Source organism: Stegostoma tigrinum, chromosome 29, assembly GCF_030684315.1.
Source record: "Stegostoma tigrinum isolate sSteTig4 chromosome 29, sSteTig4.hap1, whole genome shotgun sequence".
In the NCBI taxonomy this organism is placed as follows: Eukaryota; Metazoa; Chordata; class Chondrichthyes; order Orectolobiformes; family Stegostomatidae; genus Stegostoma; species Stegostoma tigrinum.
Window position 1 is genome coordinate 33,686,623 of NC_081382.1, and position 22,821 is coordinate 33,709,443.

At 41.1% G+C, this 22,821-nt stretch overlaps 1 protein-coding gene across 1 annotated transcript in view; it reads left to right on the top strand.

The window, feature by feature from the left end:
- rapgef1a (Rap guanine nucleotide exchange factor (GEF) 1a) overlaps nucleotides 1-22,821 on the top strand; it is a 202,547-nt gene that overhangs the window by 150,205 nt on the left and 29,521 nt on the right. Inside the window, exons 13-19 of the mRNA XM_059638379.1 lie at nucleotides 5,739-5,831; nucleotides 8,079-8,102; nucleotides 8,359-8,456; nucleotides 11,693-11,801; nucleotides 19,892-19,967; nucleotides 21,495-21,589; nucleotides 22,339-22,421. Of these exons, the coding sequence (XP_059494362.1) occupies nucleotides 5,739-5,831; nucleotides 8,079-8,102; nucleotides 8,359-8,456; nucleotides 11,693-11,801; nucleotides 19,892-19,967; nucleotides 21,495-21,589; nucleotides 22,339-22,421 (578 nt within the window). The remainder of the gene's footprint in view (nucleotides 1-5,738; nucleotides 5,832-8,078; nucleotides 8,103-8,358; nucleotides 8,457-11,692; nucleotides 11,802-19,891; nucleotides 19,968-21,494; nucleotides 21,590-22,338; nucleotides 22,422-22,821) is intronic.

The following is a 22,821-nucleotide window of genomic DNA, read 5'->3' on the forward strand; positions in this document are numbered from 1 at the left end:
ACCACCCTTTGCCTTCTAAGGGTCAGCCAATTCTGAATCCAATCTGCCACATTTCCCCCATCCCATGCCTCCTTAACTTCTGCACGAGCCTTCCATGGGGAACCTTGTCAAACGCCTTACTTAAATCCATTTATGCCACATCCACTGCTCCACCTTCGTCAACATGTTTGGTCACCTTTTCAAAGAATTCAGTAAGGTTTGTGAGGCATGATTATCTGTCACAAGTCCATGCCCCTTTCCAAGTATCATAAATCCTATCTCTGAGTCCTTTCCAGTAATTTGCCCATCACCGACTTAAGACTAATTTGCCTGTAATTTCCGTGGTTGTCCCTGTTCCCTTTTTGATCAAGGGAATGACGTTTGCCTCTTTCCAATCTTCCGGCACTATACCTGTGGACAGTGAGGATGAAAAGATCATCACCAACGGCCCTGCAATCTGGTCCCTTGCTTCCCATAGAATCCTTGGATAAATTGCATCAGCCCAGGGGAACTCATCTATCTTCAACTTCCTCAGAATTCCTAGCGCATCTTCTTTACTAACATCAATCTCCTCTAGTCTATCTGCCTGTTTCACAATGTTGTCCTCTACAACTAGGTCCCTCTCAGTTGTGAATACTGAAGAACAGTATTCATTAAGGACCTGTCCTATCTCTTTAGGCTCTGTGCACAAATTCTATTTACAATCATTAATCGGCCTTACCCTTTCTCTGGTCATTCTCTTCTTCTGCACATATGTGTAAAAGGCCTTGGAATTTTCTTTGATTGTACCTGCCAAGGTTTTCTCATGCCCCCTTTATAGCTCTCCTAAGCCCTTTCTTCAGCTCCTTCCTGGCTAACTTGTGTCCCCCTAGTGCCTTTTTCATTCCTCTTTTCCTAAACCTTACATAAGACTCCTCCTTCCTCTTAACCAGTTGTTCAACCTCTCTTGAGAACCGTGGCTCCCTCGGTCGACCACATCTTCTCTGCCTGCTAGGGACAAACATATCGAGCACATACAGTATGCATTCCTTAAACAATCTCCACATTTCTGTGGTGCTCTTCCCTGACAGCATCTGTCCCCAATTTGTTACCCAGTTCTTGCCTAACTGAATTGTAATTACCCTTCCCCCAATTGTAAACTTTGCCCTGCTGTATGTACCTATCCTTATCCATGACTATTGTGAAAGAAAGAGTTATGATCGCTACTGCCAAAATGCTCTCCTATCAACAGGTTTAACACTTGGCCTGGTTCATTGCCAAGGACCAAATCCAAAGTGGCCTCTCCTTGTGTTAGTCCATCTGCATACTGTGTCAGGAATCCTTCCTGAACGCACTGGGCAAAATCCGCTCCATCTAAACTATTACAACTAAAATGTTTCCAATCAATATTTGGAAAGTTGAAGTCACCTATGACTACAACCCTGTGACTTCTGCACCTTTCCAGCATCTGCCACCCAATCCGCTTCTCTATTTTACTGCAACTATTAAGGGTTCTGCAAAGTGACTGCTCCTTTCTTGCTCCTGACCTCAACCCAAACTACTCTGTCTACAGAGATAATGGGAACTGCAGATGCTGGAGAATCCAAGATAACAAAGTGTGAAGTTGGATGAACACTGCAGGCCAAGCAGCATCTCAGGAGCACAAAAGCTGACGTTTTGGGCCTAAACTCTTCGTCAGAGAGCCTTCTGATGAAAGTTCTAGGCCTGAAACGTCAGCTTCGGTGCTCCTGAGATGCTGCTTGGCCTGCTGTGTTCATCCAACTTCACACTTTGTTACCCTGAGTCTGTAGACATATCATTCTCAAACTGCCTTTCAGTAGATGCTATACTTGCCCTGAATAGCAATGCCACTCCCCGCCTCTCTTTCCACCCTCCCTATTTCCTTTAAAGCATCTAAATCCCGGTACTTCCAACAACCATTCCTCTCCCTGAGTAACCCAAGTTTCTGTAATGGCCACAACCTCGTAGTTCCAAGTACCGACCCATGCTTTAAGTTCATCTGCTTTTATTTCTGATACTTCTAGCATCGAAGTTACACACCTCAAACCATCTCGGTGTCCACAATTACGCTCTATTGACTGCATTTCTTTATAAACCACCTCACTCCCTGTTGTGTCTGTTGGAACACCATGTACCTCATCAACTGAATTATAAATCCGGTTCCTCACTCACTGTGACACTAGTTTAAACCATCCCGTACAGTTCTAGCAAACTCCTCTCCCAGGATATTTGGGTGCAACCTGTCCTTACTGTACACGTCCCACCTTCCCCAGAATGTGCTCCAATTATCCACATAATGAAAACCCTCCCTCCTACGCCAGCCCTGTGGCCATGTGTTTAGCTGCACACTCTCCCTATTTCTTAACTCGTTGTCACATGACGCTAGTAGTAATCCAGAGATAACTACCCTGTTTGTCCTGGACTTCAACTTCCAACCTAACTCCCTGCACTCATTTTTCACATTCTCTGTCCTTTTTCTACCTCTATCATTGGTACTGATATGCACCATGACTGCTGGTTGCTCACTCTTCCCCTTAAGGATCTTGAAGACGTGATCTGAGACATCGGACCCAGGCACCTAGGAGGCAACATACCATCCTTTCATCTTGTTTGTGTCCACAGAATCACCTGTATGTGCCTCCTTTATTATTGAATCTCCCACTACAATTGCTCTCCTGTTCTCCCGCCTTCCCTCCTTTGCATCAAGGTCAGGCTCAGTGCCAGAGACCTGTCCGCCATGGCCTTCCTCGGTAGGTCGTTTCTCTCTCGCCGCTTCCCCCCCCCAAAAAAAAATAGTATCCAAAACAGTATACTTATCATTGAAGCGAATGGCCACAGGAGATCCCTACATGGTCTGCCTATTCCCTTTCCCCTTCCTGACAGTCACCCAGCTACCTTTTTCCTGTACTTTGGGTGTGACTGCCTCCCTATCACCACCTCAGCCTCCCAAATGATCCAGAGTTCATCCAGCTCTAGTTCCCTAACGCGGTTTTTGAGGAGCTAGAGTTGGGTGCACTTCTTACAGGTGAAGTCAGAGGGGACACCAGCAGTGACCCTTACCTCCACATCCTGCAAGAGGAGCATGCAACTGACCTCACTTCCATTCCCTCTACTCTGGATTTCCAGATGAAGAAGTTAAAAAAAAAAGCCTTACCTTACTGAACCTCCCCAGTCTTTTTTGGTTAGAGGAGGACACTACACTTGTGTTTCAGGTTTAGCCAATGCCCGAATTTATCTGTTTCTTCCTAGCATGCATTCCCTCCACACACCTGCTGTTGAAAACAAGAGGGCCGCTTGCTGCACGAGGTAAGTTTTTGTACAGGGAGAAACAAAAAACTGCCTTACCTACCTGTCGGCACTCACTTTAATATGATTAAATAACTTGGTAGCAATTATTTTCTGGAATAGTTTTGTTAAGTAGTGATTCTCAATAAATGGGTTTTTAATGACTCAGCCTACTGGCTATGTTTTTGATGTACCTTTTACTGATGTGTGGTGATATGGTAGTTCACTGCACAAAGATATTCTTTGAAGGAAAGTTCAGCAAATATGCTGGAAAACTTAGTGGATAAGTGTATAATACAGGAATTAAAACTATCCAAAGGAAGTAGTTAATTTGCACGTTTAAAGCCAGGGGTATCATAGACTCTTTTTTTTTTGAGGCTTTTTCAAAAGAAAAACTGTTTGAAAGTTGTCTGGATGAGTTGAATGCTTAACCCCAATCTCCAATTAATTAGCATTTTTCTACTTTGCAAGCTAAACAATTAGACACTTATGGTACTGTAGTCAAAGCTTGCCTTGTTTCTAAAAATGTTTTTGATGTTTATTTTATTGGGAGAGTGATGTTGATTTTTTTAGCTCATTATTTGGTTTAACCAAATTTAATTGTTTTCATTTGGTAAAAGTAGGTGCTATGTAGCACACAGTTTGGTAAGACGAAAGGCACTGCAGGTATGTTGAATCTCATGGTCACAAATTTCCAGGCATAATCAGGTTGAACTAATAGCAAACAATTTCAGTTCACCATTTTTTTTTCTGAAGTTCACTGTAGTGGATCCTTTTGTAATTTTGATGGATCAGTTGAACCTGAAAACGGGGAATACTAATTATTCCTTTACGTCTGGGTAGAGCACTTTCTTGAAATGTAAATGTTTGCCCTTGCCTTCATTTCACACATATGAGTTACACACACATGACTGGCTGTTACCACATCCAAATGTCGCTGATCTGTAATTCTGTGGAAACAATTCTATTAATGTGCCTGAAGCCCTATCTGTTTAGAAGACTTGTATAAAGAGATTTGCTTCAAACGTGCAATCCTCAGCTGATTCATGTATGTAAATATTTTATGTTGTGACTCAATAACAATATTCATTTGTTATACTTTTTTTGTTGAGTTGATGCTCATAGTACCATGTCATTTCTATTTAAATGAATATCCTAGGTTGATTTTCCAGACCACATTTACTTTCCACAAGTTGTGTTTTCATATATAACAGTACATTTACTTGCCATTTTTTCACTTTTTTGCAAGTCCGAGGCCAATTAGAGAAAGAACACAAAGGTAGAAAATTGATTATGAATAAGCCCATTTATGAAATGGTGAACAAAGTGGCATGCTCAGACTGATTTGAGATGTATGCTTGTGTGTGAAGCAATAACTACTTTATAACAGTGTTGATTATCAGCTTTTTTGGCCATTGGAGTTTATCTTAATATCAGCAAGTCACCATAAGACTATCCTGTAGCCCACGTTCATCTCTGCACTCATTACTATGAAGGGTTTTGGTGCAAACGTTGACCTCACTGATCCTTGGATGCTGTCTGTCCTGCTGTGCTTTTCCAGCTCTGTTTATTGACTCTAGCTTCCAGCATCTGCAGCCCTTACTGTCTCCTTTACTACTTAATTTACGGAGTTCATGGTTGATCTAGGTGATTTGCATTTTACTGCATTTGATATTTACATACCAAAAGCAAGTAATTTTTTGGTCCCTATTGAAAACCTTTAAGAGCTGTAAAGTTTGAGGTGTGAATTGGAAATGGATTTATTGATTAAATTTGTTAAAATAGATTGGTAAAGAGCATGGTTAAGACTTGTTAAAATTCTCAACTCGTTTTTTTTGGTGAGAAATGCACCACAAATCAGTTGGGACTATGTTTTATAAAATACAGCTTGTTGAGCCAGATACTTAGTACCTGAGATGTGTGATGAAGCTTCTAACTTTGGGGCCTGTTGCGCCCTCTCAATTAGTTGATTTTTGAGGGGTGGAGTGTGGAAGGGATGAGAGATAAAAGAAAAAAAGCAGGCCAACATTTTGTGTGGAGATTATTCATCTGAAGTCTAATTACAGGCACAAAAGGATGAATCCAATCTTCATGCTCTTGGAGAGATGCTCCTCATAGAAAATCAACAGAGGGAGAGTAATGGAAAAATCACTTTAGTGTGTTTCAGCTACAAATTTATGGGTTGGTGAAAAAGTGAAAGCCTTTACTTGGGCTGTCTTGCTGTACCAAGTGAACTGCTACACATCAATAGAGGCATGATGAATATGTGGGTGAATAGAAAAATAAATTGTGTAGCAGAGCATTTTGAATATCCTTGGAAATAAATAGCAATTCAGTACATCTGGGAGTTTACACTGAAGGTTCAAATTTGAGTAGTGGAGTTTATCTATGCATTATGATCTTAACTTTGGAAACCATTATGCATGGAAACAGGGGTTGTGTATCTTGAGACCTTATGGTCTTGTCTCCTGTAGAGCGAAAGCAATAGTGAGGATGCTGGTGAGGGTGAATACGTCAATCTGTATTCGTCCAACCAAACCAATGGAGACCTCTGTCACCCAGAAGCAGTAAGTAGCTTTACAAGCATGTTGAGTCATTGCTGCTTGGCTGCTGAGGAAAGCATGCTAGGAATGGTTTTTTATTGTGCTTCTCATCTCATTGTGCTGTGCAACTCATCATTACTAAAATTAACACCCCAACCATTGACCCATTCTTGTTTTTGTTTTTGCCCTGCTTAACTGGTATCACTTAAAATTGAAAGAAAAGAACCAAAGAGATGCAGATGCTGGAAATCAGAAACAAAAGCTGAAATTGCTGGAAAAACTCAGTTCTGCCAGCAAGAACAACAAGGTTAACATTTCAGATCCACTGACAGTTCTTCAGAACCTGAAGGGTTGCTGGGCCCCAAACATTAACTCTACTTTCTATTGCAGATGATGCCAGAACTGCTGACATTTTTCTGCAGTTCCTGCTTTTGTGACATGAAAAATTTGTCTGCATTTTTCCCTAGATTACTTTTAGTTTAAGTTTATAATTGGAAAAATCTGACTTGACAGTTGGCATTTGGAGCAAACAAGGACCAATTTCTAATTGATATGCAATGTTTTAAAAACAACCCAGTGTAGTACCCTTTAAGATTGCCTGCACATGTGATTCACAGCTCCATCCTGCAATAGTCTGCAAACCCAAAAGTGCTACTAAAAAACACAGCACAGCACAACTCTTCAAAGCATCATCATGGATAGGATCACACGGCATCACCCAGCCTTCAATTCCTGGTCCAAAAAAAATTTCATTGGCCTTACATCAACCATGATGACATAACACTGTCTTGATATCTAGACTATGATTGTATCCAGCATTGAATTTGAGGTGCACACAGGCGAAGAGTGACTGTGTGTTCTGTTTTATTTGTTCTGCTGTGCAATGGTCCAATTAAACTGAGAGGCAAATAGTCAATATCTGCATTTCTACCCAACATCTCTACAAGAAAGTCATCAACCATGTTGCATGACTTACAACATTTATAGCAGGGAATAAAGTGTGTTCACTGGAAGGAACAATGAAAGAATACCATCTTGTATAACTGGTTTGCTTTGCACACAAAACACAGAACTGCCTCATGGTATTCCAGTCATGGACCAAACAAATAGTCCATAAGTCTCTGGTTGTTGGTATTGATGGTGTAGCCATTTGTAGATAATGAGCCTCTAATATGCCACATAATGCTACATATATAACTGCTTGCATGGAGAATGGCTATGGTCATTTGGACTGCTTTCTGTCATGGCCGCAATAATGAAAATGGATTTGATTGGCTTTCTATTCCAACCTTTCTGCATGAGAATATATTAAAATATAGGGTTCTCAATAATAGTAAGTGTGTAACTAATTATTTATTAGTTACACCAAGTAAGTAATCCGTGATGAACATTTTTCTTATGTACATGTAACAATAGACGCCAGTTGCATAATTATGCTTATCATTGTTTCTTTTGTATTGTGCACTACCTTAATCTTAAATGATGTTGCACAATACTTGTACGGATTGAAGGCTAAACAATTATCCATTGAATTTGGAGTGATAATTGATTGGGTTGGCCTGGGTCTGTTCTAACTATGAATTGTGATTCCTTTGCATAATACAAATATAATATGCCTTAATTGACAAAGCTGCTGACTAGGGGATAAAATACCCACTTTGCATCTTGAAGAAACAGCACCGATCCCTGTTTGGAGAATTTGCCACAGTTTTGGTAACGCTATGTATAAAATTTGCTGTCATAAAAATTGAGTGTATTATCCTCTATGTTACAGAGTTACCTATTTGACTGTTATTTCGTAATATTCAGTAATTAAAGTCTACTCCACTAACTTTACAAAGCTATTTTGGGTACTAAAATCTCTTGCCGCTCAAACTATGTTCTTGTGTTAACTAATATTTACCAAAAATGATTTTCTGCCTGTTTCTTTGAATTACAGAGCTATGGAATAGTCTCTGTTTAGCAAAATCGTACAGACTGTACCATGTTACCTACTTATTGATAATCGTATTTGTTGCAGGAGAATCTTGACATCTAGAAGAAGTTCAGAATATATTAGTTCGCTTACTCAAGATTGGAGGCAGTTGAATAGTTGTCTATATTTCTCTGTACAATATTTGGTATTGGATACTTGCAGAACATCATTTTTGGATGTCATACAGTAGCCAACTGATATTTAAAATCTTAAAAGGTTCATATTTCCTGGGAAGGAGAAATCGTGTTAGATAGTCATCGACCAATTTTATTCTTTCTTTCTTTCTGGCTATTCAGGAAATACCGATGTGTACCAACACTGTAAGTGATTCCATCTTTAATGTTTGGATTAGATTACCGTAGTACAGATATACCCAGCAACTTTTAAAGTTTTTTTGGGCAGTATAAACATCGGTAGTAGACAATTCTTGAGAATGGCAGTAATTATATTGTAGCATTGAAAATTTGTAATAGATGTACCAATTGGGACTGTCTTCATTCAAACAGTTGTTGCTTGATAGATAATGGTATGTAATTTTTTTTTAACAGTTTCATTTCTCCTCCCTTCCTCCCTCAGGATTCTGTAGGGTCTCTGACTGAACAAGAGATCCATCATCATAACTGTCCAAAAGGAGCTAACGATAAGGAAAACCAAAACCAAGACAGAGATGACAGGTAGGATTGTGAGCAAAAACCTGCAACCGTATTTAGAACTGCAGAAACATTAAAATGCAGAGAGGCCATTCAACTGGCCATGTCTGTTCCAGTTGAACAAGCTGGCTGTCCATTTCATTCTAATGCCACTAACCAATACCTGGTCAGTTGTTTTGCAGGTTACTGGCACTTCAGGAGCAGATCCATGTTCGTTTTAAATGAGTTGAGGGTTTCCATCTTAACCACAAAATTGAGCAATGGATTCCAGACGCTCACCACACTCCTGGGTGGAGAATTTTTTTCCCTCCCGTCACTCCTTATCCTTCTATCAATCACCTTAAATCTATACTCCTAGTAATTGTCTTCTCTGCTAGGAGAGACAGGCCTTGTTTGTACAGACTGATTTAAGTGATCCTTAGCCTTCTCTGTTCTAAGGAAAATGACCGTAGCCTATCTCCACTTTCTTTAAATGTGTGTTAAATAGGGCATTCCATATTCTTACTCTCTAACACCTTCATTACCTGTTTTGCCACCTTTTAGGAACCTATGAACATGCACACCAAAGTGTCTCACTTGCTCTGTTCTTCTCAATGCCGTTCCATTCATCATACTTTCCCTTGCTTAGTTTGTTCTCATCTCATGCATAACCACACCCTTCTCTGGATTGAATTCCATTTGCCACTTTTCTACCTGCGTCACCAAATCAAGACCTTCCTGCAGTCAACAGAGATCCTCTTCACAGTCAGTTATCTGGTTAGGACTACTTCCCAATCATGCTTCTCACATTTAAGTCTAAATCATTGATATGTGGAACACTATTGGAAACCACTTTCCATTCACACAATTATCCATTAACCATTACCCTTTATTTTCTGTCACTGAGCCAATTTTGGATTCAACTTATCACATACCCATGTATCCAATGGGTTTTTTTTGATCAGTCTTCCATCTAGCATCTTATTAAATATCTTCCTAGAATCCATGTAGACAACATCCACTTTGCTACCCTCATCAGCCCTCCTTGTTACTTCCTGTCAAAATTAAATTAAATTAGTAATGACACAGCTTTCCCTTAACAAAACCATTCCAGATAACTCTGATTTAGCCTATCTCTCTAAATATTGATTCCAATAAATTGCCCATCACTAGTTCAGGCGTACCAGTATAATTATTTGATTTATCTCTTGCACCCTACTTGGATAATAGTACCACACTGCAAACCTCCAATCCTGTGGTACCTTTCCTGTGTCTAGTGAGGATTGAAAAATTATCAAAAATACTTTCAGAACTTAATTCATTCTGAGTTATAATACTCATTTGGTTGTCTACTATCACTTGTGTGTGTGCAAAACATTTGGTCCTAATGTTGTAATATTCATTAATGAAGGAATTTTGTTGAATTTTAATGAATAAAAGTTGCTTTCATTATGTTAGTGATTTGCTCATATAAGCTACGGAAAATCAATTGGAATCTACTTTATAATTCTAAAACCAACAAATTTTGCCATTTCTACAGTGAGTAGTATATTTCAAGGTGTTAGCTTCATGTTGGTTTAAGATTCACTGTGACATTGTAGTTAACTTAATGTTGACATGTATGTTTGTGTTTATGAAATAAACTACATTAAACGAAAATGTGATCTAGAGATGTATAAAAAGCTTTGGAAAGTAGGGTTTAGATAGCTGAAAGTTCTATGCTGGCTTTGGAAGCCACATTAATTGTAACATGGGACCAGATGGTGGGCAAATAGGTGGCAGATGAAAGTGCTGTGTGGAGTAATGAGGTCAAATGTTTCGTTAGCAAGAATATGAAGAAACCATTTAGAAATTAAGAGCATTACTCTTTAAAAAGTACGCAAGAATAGAGTGATCTGAGTGTACATCTGCATAAGTCATTAAAGCTGTCAGGCCAAGTGATGAGAGCAGTTAATAAAGCATGCAGTTTCCTAGGTAGGAGCAAATTACTGCAGATGCTAGAGTCTGCACTGGAAATTACAGTGGGTCAGGCCGCACCCATGTAGACTCAACATTAGTTTGATGTCTCTCCATGAATGTGGCTTGATCTGCTGTGATTTCCAGTATTCTTTTGTTTTCATGCAATTTCTGAGGTTTTATTGTTAATTGATGCGTAGAGTGCAAGATCGAGGAGTTTATGCTGAATTTGAATATGATATGAGTTAGACCTAATTTGCAGCATTGTGTATGCAATAATTTACATTCTTACTGAATTACAGTGAATGTGGAGAAGTTTACGAGAATGGTTCTTTGGGGTAAGAATTTCAGCTATGAGGCTAGATGCTTGAAGTTGAACTGTCCTCCTTGGAGAGGAGAAAACAATTTGCCTAAAATTTTTAAATTCAAGAGAATGTGGATAAAGTACACGGAGAAACTACTCCCACTCAAAAAGATTGAAACTGAGGATAAACATTTAAAAGTGATTTGCAAAAGAAGCAAATGCAAAAGTGAGGAAAAAGACTGCTTTGGGTCTGGCACGTATTACGTGGATGTATGGCGAAGCAGGTTCAGCCAAGGCAGTCAAAAGTGCAGCAGTCTTCAGAGTTATGAGGAAAAGACAGCAGTGTGGTGCTCATTATAGAGAGTTATCCTGAATGGCCTCCTGCACGGTACCATTTCTAGAATCTGTGAAGGAAGCCTTAGAGAAATGTAATGAAGACAGATCTCCAGGCATAAAAAATGAGAGGAGGTTATACTATGATTGGAAGGATTGCTGCAGAACAGATATTGAGAAACAAATGTATCTGTCAAAGGAGTTTGCACCAGTGACTTTGATCACAGGTGTCTTGATGCTGTTGCTGGGATAGAATATGATAGAGACTGAAATTGAGAGCATTGGGAGAGTTGGGGGCCAAGGGCTATCAAGGAGCTAGGAGATGGTACAGTCAGTAGATGAGAATAGTACACTAAGAGAAGAGAATCCAATGGAATGAATCTGAACAGAAAACTATGAATTGAAAAGATGGTAAGTTTGACGGTATTTAGAATTTAGTTTTTCAAAATTGCAATGAGACCATACTGTGTATCCAGTCACTCTTCATTTGTTGCAGTTGGAAAATGTAGAGGTCTACAGCTGTCCATCTTTGTTTACAGTCTACCTTGTGCAATGCTTGGGAGAAGATACTCAGCTAATTTGTTTTCACCCACAAACTTCAACTCCCTACAGTTAATTGAGAATGACTTATTAGTTGGAAAACATCAAAAATTCAAAGTTTTTTATATTTGTACTGTCTTCTTCCTAGACGAGGAGAAACTCCAAATTCACCAGATTTGGACCAACATGAAGTAGCAGATGAATTATCACTCATTGATCATGAAGAGATTGTGGCTAGGTTAACACTGAAACAGGAGGTACTGTATCCTTTAGCACAAAAATTGTTTACACTGATGCACCAGTACTGGACTAATTTGATTTTCATTCCCTTGATACTATTTCCCAGCAGAACAATATTTATCTGCAAAGGAACTGATTTCTCATTTCCTGTGAGATAACAATGCCAACATCTGTTGTTGTGTTGTGTACAACATGTGCTGTCATAAGACAATAAACTTTGAAATTGTCAAAAATAGTTTTTTTCCACAGTTTCCTGAAGTCTTCTATGGCATTGTAGCATTGGGTTTCAATAAGCAATAATCATACCTTGGTTTAACTACATAAGCAATAATACTACCACTGTGCACAGTGTGCAATTTTCAAAGGACACTGCATCAAAGTTTGCCAAATTAGCCATAATAACTCCAGGAGCTGATATTAAGTGAAAGTTTAAAGATCAAGGATTTGGATGTAACTAAATTATAAAAGTTATTTATACTGTATCTTTTAACAAAGCAAAATGTGCCAATATAATTCATGGGAGTATTAGGAGGCAAAATTTGGCAGTTTGCCACAAGGGGACATTAAGAACAGCAATAGGCCATGCAGACCTAGACTAATCTGTAACCTAATTTCATATTGTTTCCAGTCCCTTTAATGCAATGGGGTAACACAAATCTTATCAATTTTGAGATTAGACATTATACATTATAAACAGGCTAGGCCTACCTTTTATGGAGGAACCAGAAATCAGTATGCTGGTGATGGAGGCGATGGGTTAGTGGTATTATCACTGGGCTATTAATCCAGGAACCCAGAAAATGTTCTGGGGACCCAGGTTCAAATCTTGCCATGGCTGATGGTGGAATTTGAACTCAAATATCTGGAATTAAGAATCTAATGATGACTGTAAGTCTATTGTTGTTTGTTGGAAAAACCCATGTGATTCACTAATGTCCTTTAGGGAGTGAAACTGCCATCGTTACCTAGTTTGGCCATATGTTACTCCAGACCCACAGCAATGTGGCTGACTGTTAACTGCTGTCTGGGCAATAAATGCTGCTTAGTTGTGATACCTTCATTTTGTGAATGAATAAAGAAGTAGAAAAAAATCCTTAACTAGTAAAATCATTTGGATAGTTTTATCTGTGTATTGGGTGACCATTGCTGCTCTGTAATCTGGTTTGGATGCAAAGTCGCAAAACTCTAGAAAGTTAGTTGCAGCTGGGTTTTCAAGTTGACTTTGAATGCTGTCCAGTAGCTAATACATTAAGTTTCAGCAAAATAGAGCATTAGATGTATTGGGGAGAGATAGTAGGAACTGCTGAAGCTGGAGAATCTGAGATAACCAGGTGTAGAGCCGGATGAACACTGCAGGCCCAGCAGCATCAGAGGAGCAGGAAAGCTGACGTTTCAGGCCTGTACCCTTTTTCAGAAATGGGAGAGTAGAAGGGGATTCTGAAATAAATAGAGAGGGGGGAGGTGGATGGAAGATGGTTAAGGGAGCAGATAGGTGGAGAGGAGTCCGACAGGTCAGAGGCGGGGGTGGAGCCAGTAAAGGTGAGTGTTGGTGAGGAGTTAGGATGGTGATCGGTCAGTCCCCAGGGCACGGACAGGTCAAGGAGGTGGGATGAGGCTGGTAGTTAAGTGGGGGTGGGGTGACAGGTGGGAGGAAGAACAGACAGGTTAAGGAGGCAGGTACGAGCTGTGCTGGTGTTGGGATACGGTCGGGAAGCGCAGATTTTGAAGCTTGTGAAGTCCACATTGATACCATCAGGCTGCGGGGTTCCCAAGCAAAATATGAGGTGGTGTTCGTGCAACATTTGGTTGGCATCGTTGTGGCACTGGAGAAGGCCTAGGATGGACATGTCGTCCAAGGAGTGCAAGGGGAAGTTGAAATGGTTTGCACCTGGGAGGTACAGTCATTTGTTGCAAAGAGGGTAGATTTTCCACAAAGCAGTCTCCAAACCTCTGCTTGGTTTCCGCAATGTAGAGGAGGCCACATCGGGAACAGTGGATATGGTACACCACATTAGCAGATGTGCAGGTGAATATCTGCTTGATGTGAAAGGTGGTCTTGTGGTGTGGCCTGGGATGGTTGAGTGTTGGGATGGGGTGGCGGTGGTGGTGTAGGGGCAGGTGTAGCACTTCCTGCGGTTAGATGGAAAAGTGCTGGGTGTTGTCGGGCTGGTGGGGAGTGTGGACCGGACGAGGGAGTCATGGAGAAAGTGGACCCTCTGGAAAGCAGATAAGGGTGGGGAGGGAAAAACTCCTATGGTAGTGGGGTCAGATTGCGGATGGTGGAAGTGCCAGAGGATGATGCGTTAGATCCTGAGGTCGGTGGGGTGGTATGTGAGGGCGAGGGGGAATTCTGTTTTGGTTGTTGCGGGGAGCGGGTGTGAGGGAGAGTTGCAGGAAATGCGAGAGGCATGGTGGAGGGTATTTTTGACCACTGTGGAGGGGAAGTTGTGATCCTTGAAAAGACCTCCGGGATGTCCGGGAGTGGAATGCCTCATCTTGGGAGCAGATGTGGTGGAGGCAAAGGAATTGACAATTGGGGATGGCATTTTTTGTTTTTGCAGGGAGGTGAGTGAGAAGTTGTCTTCTAGGTAGCCGTGGGAGTTTGCAGGCTTGAAGTGGATATCTGTTCTAGGTGGTTGTCAGAGTTGGAAACAGGGTTCCAGGAAGGAGAGAGAGGTATCAGAGAGATGGTCCAAGTGAACTTAAGGTTGGGGTGGAAGGTGTTAGTGAAGTGGATGAACTGTTTGAGCTCCTGGTGGGAGTATGAGGCAGTGCCGATACAGTCATCAGTTTAATGGAGCAAGAGGTCGGGGATAGGGCCAGTGTAGCTTCGGAAGGGGGATTGTTCCACGTATCCTACAAAGAGGCAGGCATAGCTTGGGCCCATGGGTATCCCCTTTGTTTTTAGGAAGTGAGAGGAATTGAAGGAGAAGTTAAGGGTGCTGACGAGTTCCGCTAAGTGGATGAGGGTGTCAGTGGAAGGGGACTGGCTGGGCTGGCAGGACAAGAAAAAGCGGAGGGCCTTTAGGCCGTCTGTGTGGGTAATGCAAGTGTGTAGGGACTGGATGCCTGTGGTAAAGATGAGGTGTTGGGGACCAGGGAATCTGAAATTTTGGAGGAGCATGGGTGGTGTCATGGACATACGTAGCGAGTTCTTGGACAAAAGGGGAGAAAATGGAGACGAGATGTTTTTGTCTCCGCCTGCTCCTGCCCCACCAATGAGTCAACCAGGGCAATCAGGTTTGTGGATTTTGGGAAGGAGATAGAAATGGGGAACGATGAGGTTGAAGGCTGTGGGTGGGAGGTCACCTGAAGTGATGAGGTTGTGGATGGTTTGGGAGATGTTTTGGTGGTTGGGAGTGGGGTCATGATCAAGCAGGCGGTAGCCAGAGGTGCCAGAGAGCTGATGTCTGGCCTTGGCAATGTAAGGGTCAGTGCACCATACTACAACTGCCTCTCTTATCCCTGGGTTTTATAGTGGGGTTGGAGTGGAGGGAGCGTGTGGCTGCATGTTCTGTGGGGGAGGGATTGATGTCTTGGTGACAGTTGGAGATGGAAGTCAAGGGAGGTTAAGGGGCCTTGGGGTGGTGTCCAGGAGGAAGGGGTGTGTTGAAGGCGGGAGGTGGAGTCAGTAGAGGGAGGGTTAGGCTCACGATTAAAGTAAGCAAGCATGGAGGCAGCAGTGGAAAAACTGTTCAATGTTCAAGTGTGAGCGGTATTCATTGAGTTAGGGTGGAGTGGGATAAAGATGAGCCCTTTACTGAGGACTGACCATTTGTCCTCAATGAGGGGGAGCTCTGGGATGATGGTGAAGACCTGGCAGGGCTGAGTGCTCCTGTCTACTATGGAACTGCTGGCTGTGGTTAGATGTATTATTGGCTGCTCCTGTTTTCTCTGCTATCTGCCATGGTTTCCTCTGAGTGTCTTATCCATCTTCCCTGGACCTGTGCACGTGCAATGTAGTTCTGAACTATGACTAATTTGGTCAAATGGTACATGTCATTGAAACAAAATAGGGCAGTGTGGCTGCACAGAGGTTAGCGCTGCTGCCTCAGTGTCAGGGACCTGATTTGATTCCAGCTTAGGTTGCCTGTCCGTGCTGAGTTTGTATGTTCTCCCCATGTCTGCATTGGTTCCTGCTGGGTGGTTGCTACACTCCCTCACTCCCTCACTCCCTCACTCCCTCACTCCCTCACTCCCTCACTCCCTCACTCCCTCACTCCCTCACTCCCTCACTCCCTCACTCACTCCCTCACTCACTCACTCCCTCACTCACTCACTCACTCACTCACTCACTCACTCACTCACTCACTCACACTCTCCTCACTCACTCACACTCTCCTCACTCACTCACACTCTCCTCACTCACTCACACTCTCCTCACTCACTCACACTCTCCTCACTCACTCACTCTCCTCACTCACTCACTCTCTCCTCACTCACTCACTCTCTCCTCACTCACTCACTCTCTCCTCACTCACTCACTCTCTCCTCACTCACTCACACTCTCTCTTCTCTCTCTCTTCTCTCTCTCGGAGATGTGTACACTAGGTGGATAAGCCACAGTAGCTGTGGGGTTATGAGAATAAGGTGGGGGTGATGGGTTTGGGTGGGATTCTCCTTGGAGGGTTGGTGTCGACTCGGGCCAAATGGCTTCCATCTCCGCTGTAAGATTCTGGTTGTATGAAAATTCTATTACCTGCATGGTTGATTTTGTAAATTGTAGGTATGTACCTTGCAAGTACACTGCAAACATGTAGTTGTATTGTACTTAAATATAATAGAAGGAAGCAAAAATATAGTAGCAACTCTTTAGCTTTCTTAGTTCATTCATGGGATGTGGGCATCACCATCTAGGACACCAATCCCTAATTGGCCAGACAGCAGTTAATTGTCAGCCACATTGCTGAGAGTCTGGACTCGCATGTAGATTGGCCCAGGTAAAGATGGCAGTTTCCTTCCCGAAAGGACCTTTGTGAACTGGATTGTTTTTTCCTGACAATTGACAGTGGTCTATGGTCATCATTAGACTCCTAATTCCAGATATTTATTAAATTTGAATTAAAATTCCACCATTTGCCATGGCAGGATTTTAACCTGTGTTCCCAGAACATTACCAGGGTCTCTGGATTAAAAGTCTAATAGTAATACCACTAGGCCATTGTCTTCCTGCTTCTAGACCCCAATAAAATTTACTCAGGTATGTAAACCTACGACATAGGTGTCCAATTTTTCCTCATTACTTCTGTTGAACAGCTGCCTGTATGCAGCAGAACAGTTTACACCAGGGTCGTAGGGCTGTTTTGATGCAGTGTTAGTGCCCCAGCATCTGAGCCAGTGAGACTGGGTTCAAGTCGCACTTGCTGTAGGGTTGTTTAATAACATTCTGAAACAGGTTGATTTCACAATATCTGCAGCAATGTTGTTTTGGATAGAGACTGAATGTTTAATTAAATAGCTGATTGAACATCCAATAGAATATTTGAATTGCGGTCATTGAGGACATGGCAAACTACCCTTTTTAAGACCATAAGACGTAGCAGCAGAAATTAGGCCATTCGGCCCATCGAGTCTGCACTGCCATCCTATCATGGCTGATTTTCTTGAAAGGTAGTGTCTAGTATGTTCATTTCCAGCCTTTCCTGTTTTCTGTTCTCAGTTTTTGAGTGATTTGCTGTGCCTGCTTTTGAGCACTTGATAGTTTGAGACTTGTTAGACATCAGCTGGAGTATTGTGTACAGTTGTGGATGCCACATTGTGGACAGAGTACAAAAGTGATTTAATAGAATGTAGATTGAAGAAGTTGCCACTATTTTCCTTGTGGACGCTGAAAGGAAATTTTGAGACGGATTTTCAAAATTTTGAATGGGCTCGATAGAGTAGACTGGAAGAAAAAAAAGTTATCTCGCGATGAATAGTTAGCATATGGAATGCTCTGTCTGGAAATATCCAGGGGATAGGTTCAGTTGGGGCATTTGAGGGCATTAGATGATCATTTGTATAGAAGTAGCGTGCAGGGTGTGGGGGGGAAACGCAAAAGATTAGGATGAGTTCGTAATGCTTGTTTGTAGAACTAGTGCAGGCACAATGGGCTGAATGGCCTCCTGCACCGTGACATTTGTGAGATTCTGAGAGGTTATGCTTGTGTTTATCTTCGTTTCTGGAAAGAAAGTACCAGAAGTCTGTACCCTCCCTGTGAAGATTCAAAGTGGGACAACTGAAGTCTGAATGGCCCATTAGTCATCTTAGTTTAATTGCTCAAAAAATTGCACCTTATAATTTTGAATGCCCTGCACTGTTCAGCTCCAGATGTATCCACAGATACATCAACTTTGGCCAGATCCTGTCTTCTGTTAATAAAATTTACTGTCCCTATTTCATAGAGACGCAAAACCCCTGCAGTGTGGAAACAAGCCCACAAAGAATCTCCAAAGAGAATCCTACCTCCTGTTCGCTCACCCGGTGTTGTTTGTGAAATTATTCCATTGCTTTCCACCTTTCAACCCACACTCTGTTTGAAAAAGACTTCAGTCCAGTAGTGGAGCATGCCAGTTTCAAGATGCACCATATTTATAAATACTTATTCACTCTTGGGTACTGTGCTGAATTTGTAACTTTGGAGGAATGGCAGTGCAATTCTAAGTCAGGCTGGTGTATGGCATTGAGGGGCGCTTGTAGGTGTGGTGTTCCCATGCTTTGCCTGCTGTTGACCTTAAAGTGGTAGGTGTCATGGGTTTGGAAAGTGCTCTCTGTCATAGCTGGTCAAATTTTTGTGGTGCATCATGTGTTCCCATATGCAGCTGTTTCTCACCGGTTTTCCTGTTTTGAAAATAAGTAAAAGTGCTGAAAGGAAAATATTTTTGATGCTGCTAACTTACATTGCATCTCATGCAAATTGCATCAACTGGCCCACTAAATCAGAACCCTGTGGTGTCCTCCGGTAATTAGACCTGTTAACTCTGTAGTTAGACGGCTAGGCTACAGATTTTGTCCCCAATTTAAAGCCAGATATTAATTGTTCTTTAGATTTTTGTTTTTGTAGTTTGCATTTATGATCAAAATTGCTGATTATTTTTTCTCCCTTGATAATTGTATTTGCAGCACAGCTTTATTATGGGGAAAGGTGTTTGCTGTGTGCAAACTCTCATTTATGGAATGCAGGACTTTCATTTATATCTGTATCACATTGTCTTCGTTATGGCTAATAAAAACTTTAACACTAAAGAATTTCCTGGAGTATGAGCAAGATCAGCTCCAATGCATTGTAACCTCTAGACTTGAATGGTTAAGGCTACTCTTTTCAGGCCTGTGCTGGATTTGCAGTTTGCCCAGTGGGAATGAACCATTTTGTACAGATGCAAAACATCTATATGAAATATTGAACTTCGAACTGTTTAACTTTAATTTTCATACCAATGAGAAACATTTTCCTCCTGAGCCCAGTACCTACACTTGGAGGGAAGGTATGACGAATGGGCTCCTTTATTTGAAAATTTTCCAGAGATCATTTAACATTTGTGGGGACCAGAAGAGTGAATTCTTTGCTGTCCCACCGCCTGCTTTTCAAATGCCTACTTTAAATGGCATCTAAGGTGGAATGTGCCTTCTGTACTTATCAAACTGATCTGAACTATTTTGCTAACCATAAATGTTCCCATTTGTGATTAATTAGGAACAAATTTTGAGACCTTTTAGAAACACTATACAAATATAGTGATTCCCTACTCCAGTAATTCAGTGTACATTGGAAACTTGATTCAGTCGGCCCTTGTGCTGGTAAGAGACTAAAATTAACATACTGCATTATTTTTGGAGATCTATCTGGAATATTCGCAAACTCTTTGTTTAAAAAAAAATCACTTTAACCAATGACATTTTTAATGCTGAAATAATGGAGTCAGATCAGGTAAAATTGTCCTTAAATTGTGAAGGTAGAGCTTTGTCCTTTACGTTGATTGAGCTTTCCAATTGCAATGTATTGGAATGAAAAATAGAAGCAGACTTTAATAATTTGACTGCCCATGGTGGTAAATGATGCACTTTGTTAAAGTGAGTTTTCTTTCTCATGCAAATAAATTGAGTGTTTTCCACTTGAATTTTATCCTAGGGAGAGGATGGCCCTGAGGTGCGAGGAGGTTCTGTAGATATTCTCATAGTTCATGCGACTGAAACAGATCGTAAAGGTAAGTTGAAGAGGCACATGATATGTTACTGCAGTTGAATTCTAAAGAATGATATTCTTGCAACTTTGTGGATCCATCTTCCTTTTGTAGAAATTACAATTTAATTTGTGCTCTTCATGTTGGAACGTTACAACATTTTGAAAATTGGAAACAAGTTAATTGTTCTTTAGTTGCTTATTTGAATTGATTCCTTTTTGATGTTACATTAAAATTATATGAAATGAGCCAAAATTAGATGCTTAAGACCAAAAGTATTTATTTTCAGTGATTAATTCCAGTTGGAAAATTTGTGTTAGATTTACCAAAGTTATTTATTGCATGTTTTGACATGTTGCCTTTTTCTTAGCAGTGGTCATTTTGTGGACCTGTTGATGTAGTCTGGGTTTAGATTATTAGAACACTATTTCATCTATTTCAAACTATGTTTTAAAGTTATTAACGTATTGCTTTTATTTGTAACGTATGCTATGTTTTTGTAAATTCTGCCTAATCTTGTACACTGGATGATGGTCCATATCTTCTAGTCCTTGGCATTGTTCTGCACGTTGCTGCTGCCCATTGGGTTTTCTGTTCACTGATGAAACTTCTTTTTTTATTCATTCATGAAATGTGGGCATCACTGGCCAGACCAGCATTTATTGCCCATCCATAAATGCCCAGAATGTCAACCACATTGCTGTGGATCTGGAGTCACACGTAGGCCAGACTAGGTAGGGACTGCATTTTCCCTCCCTAAAAGACTTCAGTGAATCATCAGGTTTTCTTCAGACAGTTGGCAGTGGTTGTTCATGGTTGTAGTTAGTCTTCTAATTCCAGTCTTTTTTTTGGTTAGATTCAGTTTCCACCATTTGCCATGGCATGATTCAAACCTCGGTCCCCATGGCTGAATTAATAGTCCAGCAATAATACCACTAGGCCACTGATTGCACCATTCAGAAATGACAATAGACACCAAAGGTTCTCCAGTCTAAGTCCAGCAATAGCAGAAGAGTTGAAGAGCATGTTCTTTTTTTATGACACGTGTTACTCGATTCAGGTGTGCTTTTAATGATCTCAGATCTTTAAATGAGTGAAGTAAGGTAGGTGACTGGGGTTTAGGTTGGACAGGTAGCCAGGTTGGGAATGAGGTGAGGGGGAGGCTGAGAGTTAGTGAGGAAGAGGGTGTCATTGTTAGATTATGGTACTCAGTTCAATTATTATGGTCTTGGAGTTAGACCAGTTGTTAATGAACGTAACTTTCCTCACCTAAGTGGCCATGTATGTCCCCTTTATTCAGCCAGCTTTAGCCCTGGGCTCAGGTTGGAGACATTGTCCATGATTCAAGGCTAGACAAATCACCCCACAAAGACTTTAAGCTTCCCAGACAATTACAGCATGTATTTCTACAGTAGTTCTGAAAAGTGCAAGTACACACCACAAATTCAAGTCCAGGGTTTGCTGCTTTGGATGTTAGGTCATTGTATCTAATGTTCATCAATATTTTGTACAGTTGGCCTTATACTCCTCTTTACTTGTCTTGCTCTCTAGATCTTGTCCTTTACTGTGAAGCGTTCCTAACTACTTACCGGACATTTATTCCACCTGAGGAAATCATCAAGAAGCTGCATTATCGATATCCTTCAGTTTGTTGCCCCCAGAATTGCTGCCTATAGCTTGGCATGAAAGAGTGCATCAACATGATACACAAGTAACGTAATCCAGAAATGACATTAGTTTTGTAAAGCTGATGTACATGTTCGTTTGTCCTTAATTTCTGTTTTCCAATCTCCTCGAGTTGCAACAGCTCATGCGTAGCATGTGAGCTGTTTAGATTGGGGAGGCCTGATCAACTATTGAGTTGTGCAGTCCTCAGATAAGAGGCTGTTACTACATTGACAAGCAATGACTTCATGATCTGATTTATTTTCCCTTATTACAAGCCTTTAAAGTATGACTTATGATGGGACTGCTGGTCTGTGGTTTCTGTCTGCAAAGTAGTGAAAAACATCTCAATGGATAGGCTACTAACTCAAATTTTGTCCATTTTATATAAATTTGTAAGTTTTTAGATTGTAGGAGTTGGGTTTTTTTGAAGGATGAGGATAAAGTTGAATTTTGCATTGAAGAAAATACAAATTTATATGGATAACTTGTGCATCAAGTGGTGAGTTTGAATCCCAGTGAGTCAGTTAGCCTGGGCCTCGAGTCTATACTCATTTAATAGATGCAAGACTGCATGAGGTAGCAGACAAAGCAATATAGTCATGATTGTCTTCTCCGGTGAGCCTCCATACCCTTTAGGGCTGGAAAGAAATGTAGGCCATAAACTTTTAACTGTACAAAATTTAACATTTGAGTTTTGTTAACTTAACTAATGACTACTTATGAGAAGTTCTGCCACTGTCCAGACACGTTCAAAAAAAGAGTGAGCAAGAATACATTCTTCGTATTGGTGCGTGTGGTTGATGAACTCTGGTGAGCATTGTCGACAGTCACTGTGTACCGATGTTGCGGATGAATTTCTCCTACAACATAATTTAGGGAAGTCTGAAAGTACTGCATATTCAGTTATCTCTTAACAGTGTAAGATAAAGTTCTGCTTGAAATACCTTGGGCTGTTATTTTTTCTGCTTTAGATAAATATTTTCCATGTCAAAGATTCACAGGACTCCTCATACCATTCAGTACATTATTTATAAATAATATGTGCACATATTAGCACCCCTTCTGATATCCTCCCTCCATCCTCCATCTCCTCCTCCTCCACACCCCCCCTCCCCCCAGCATCTTTCCTAGACAGTCACCTTCAGCCACTGCAATGTTGCTTCCACTATGGCATTAGATTGGAAATTGCATGATTTTTACCCCATTGATG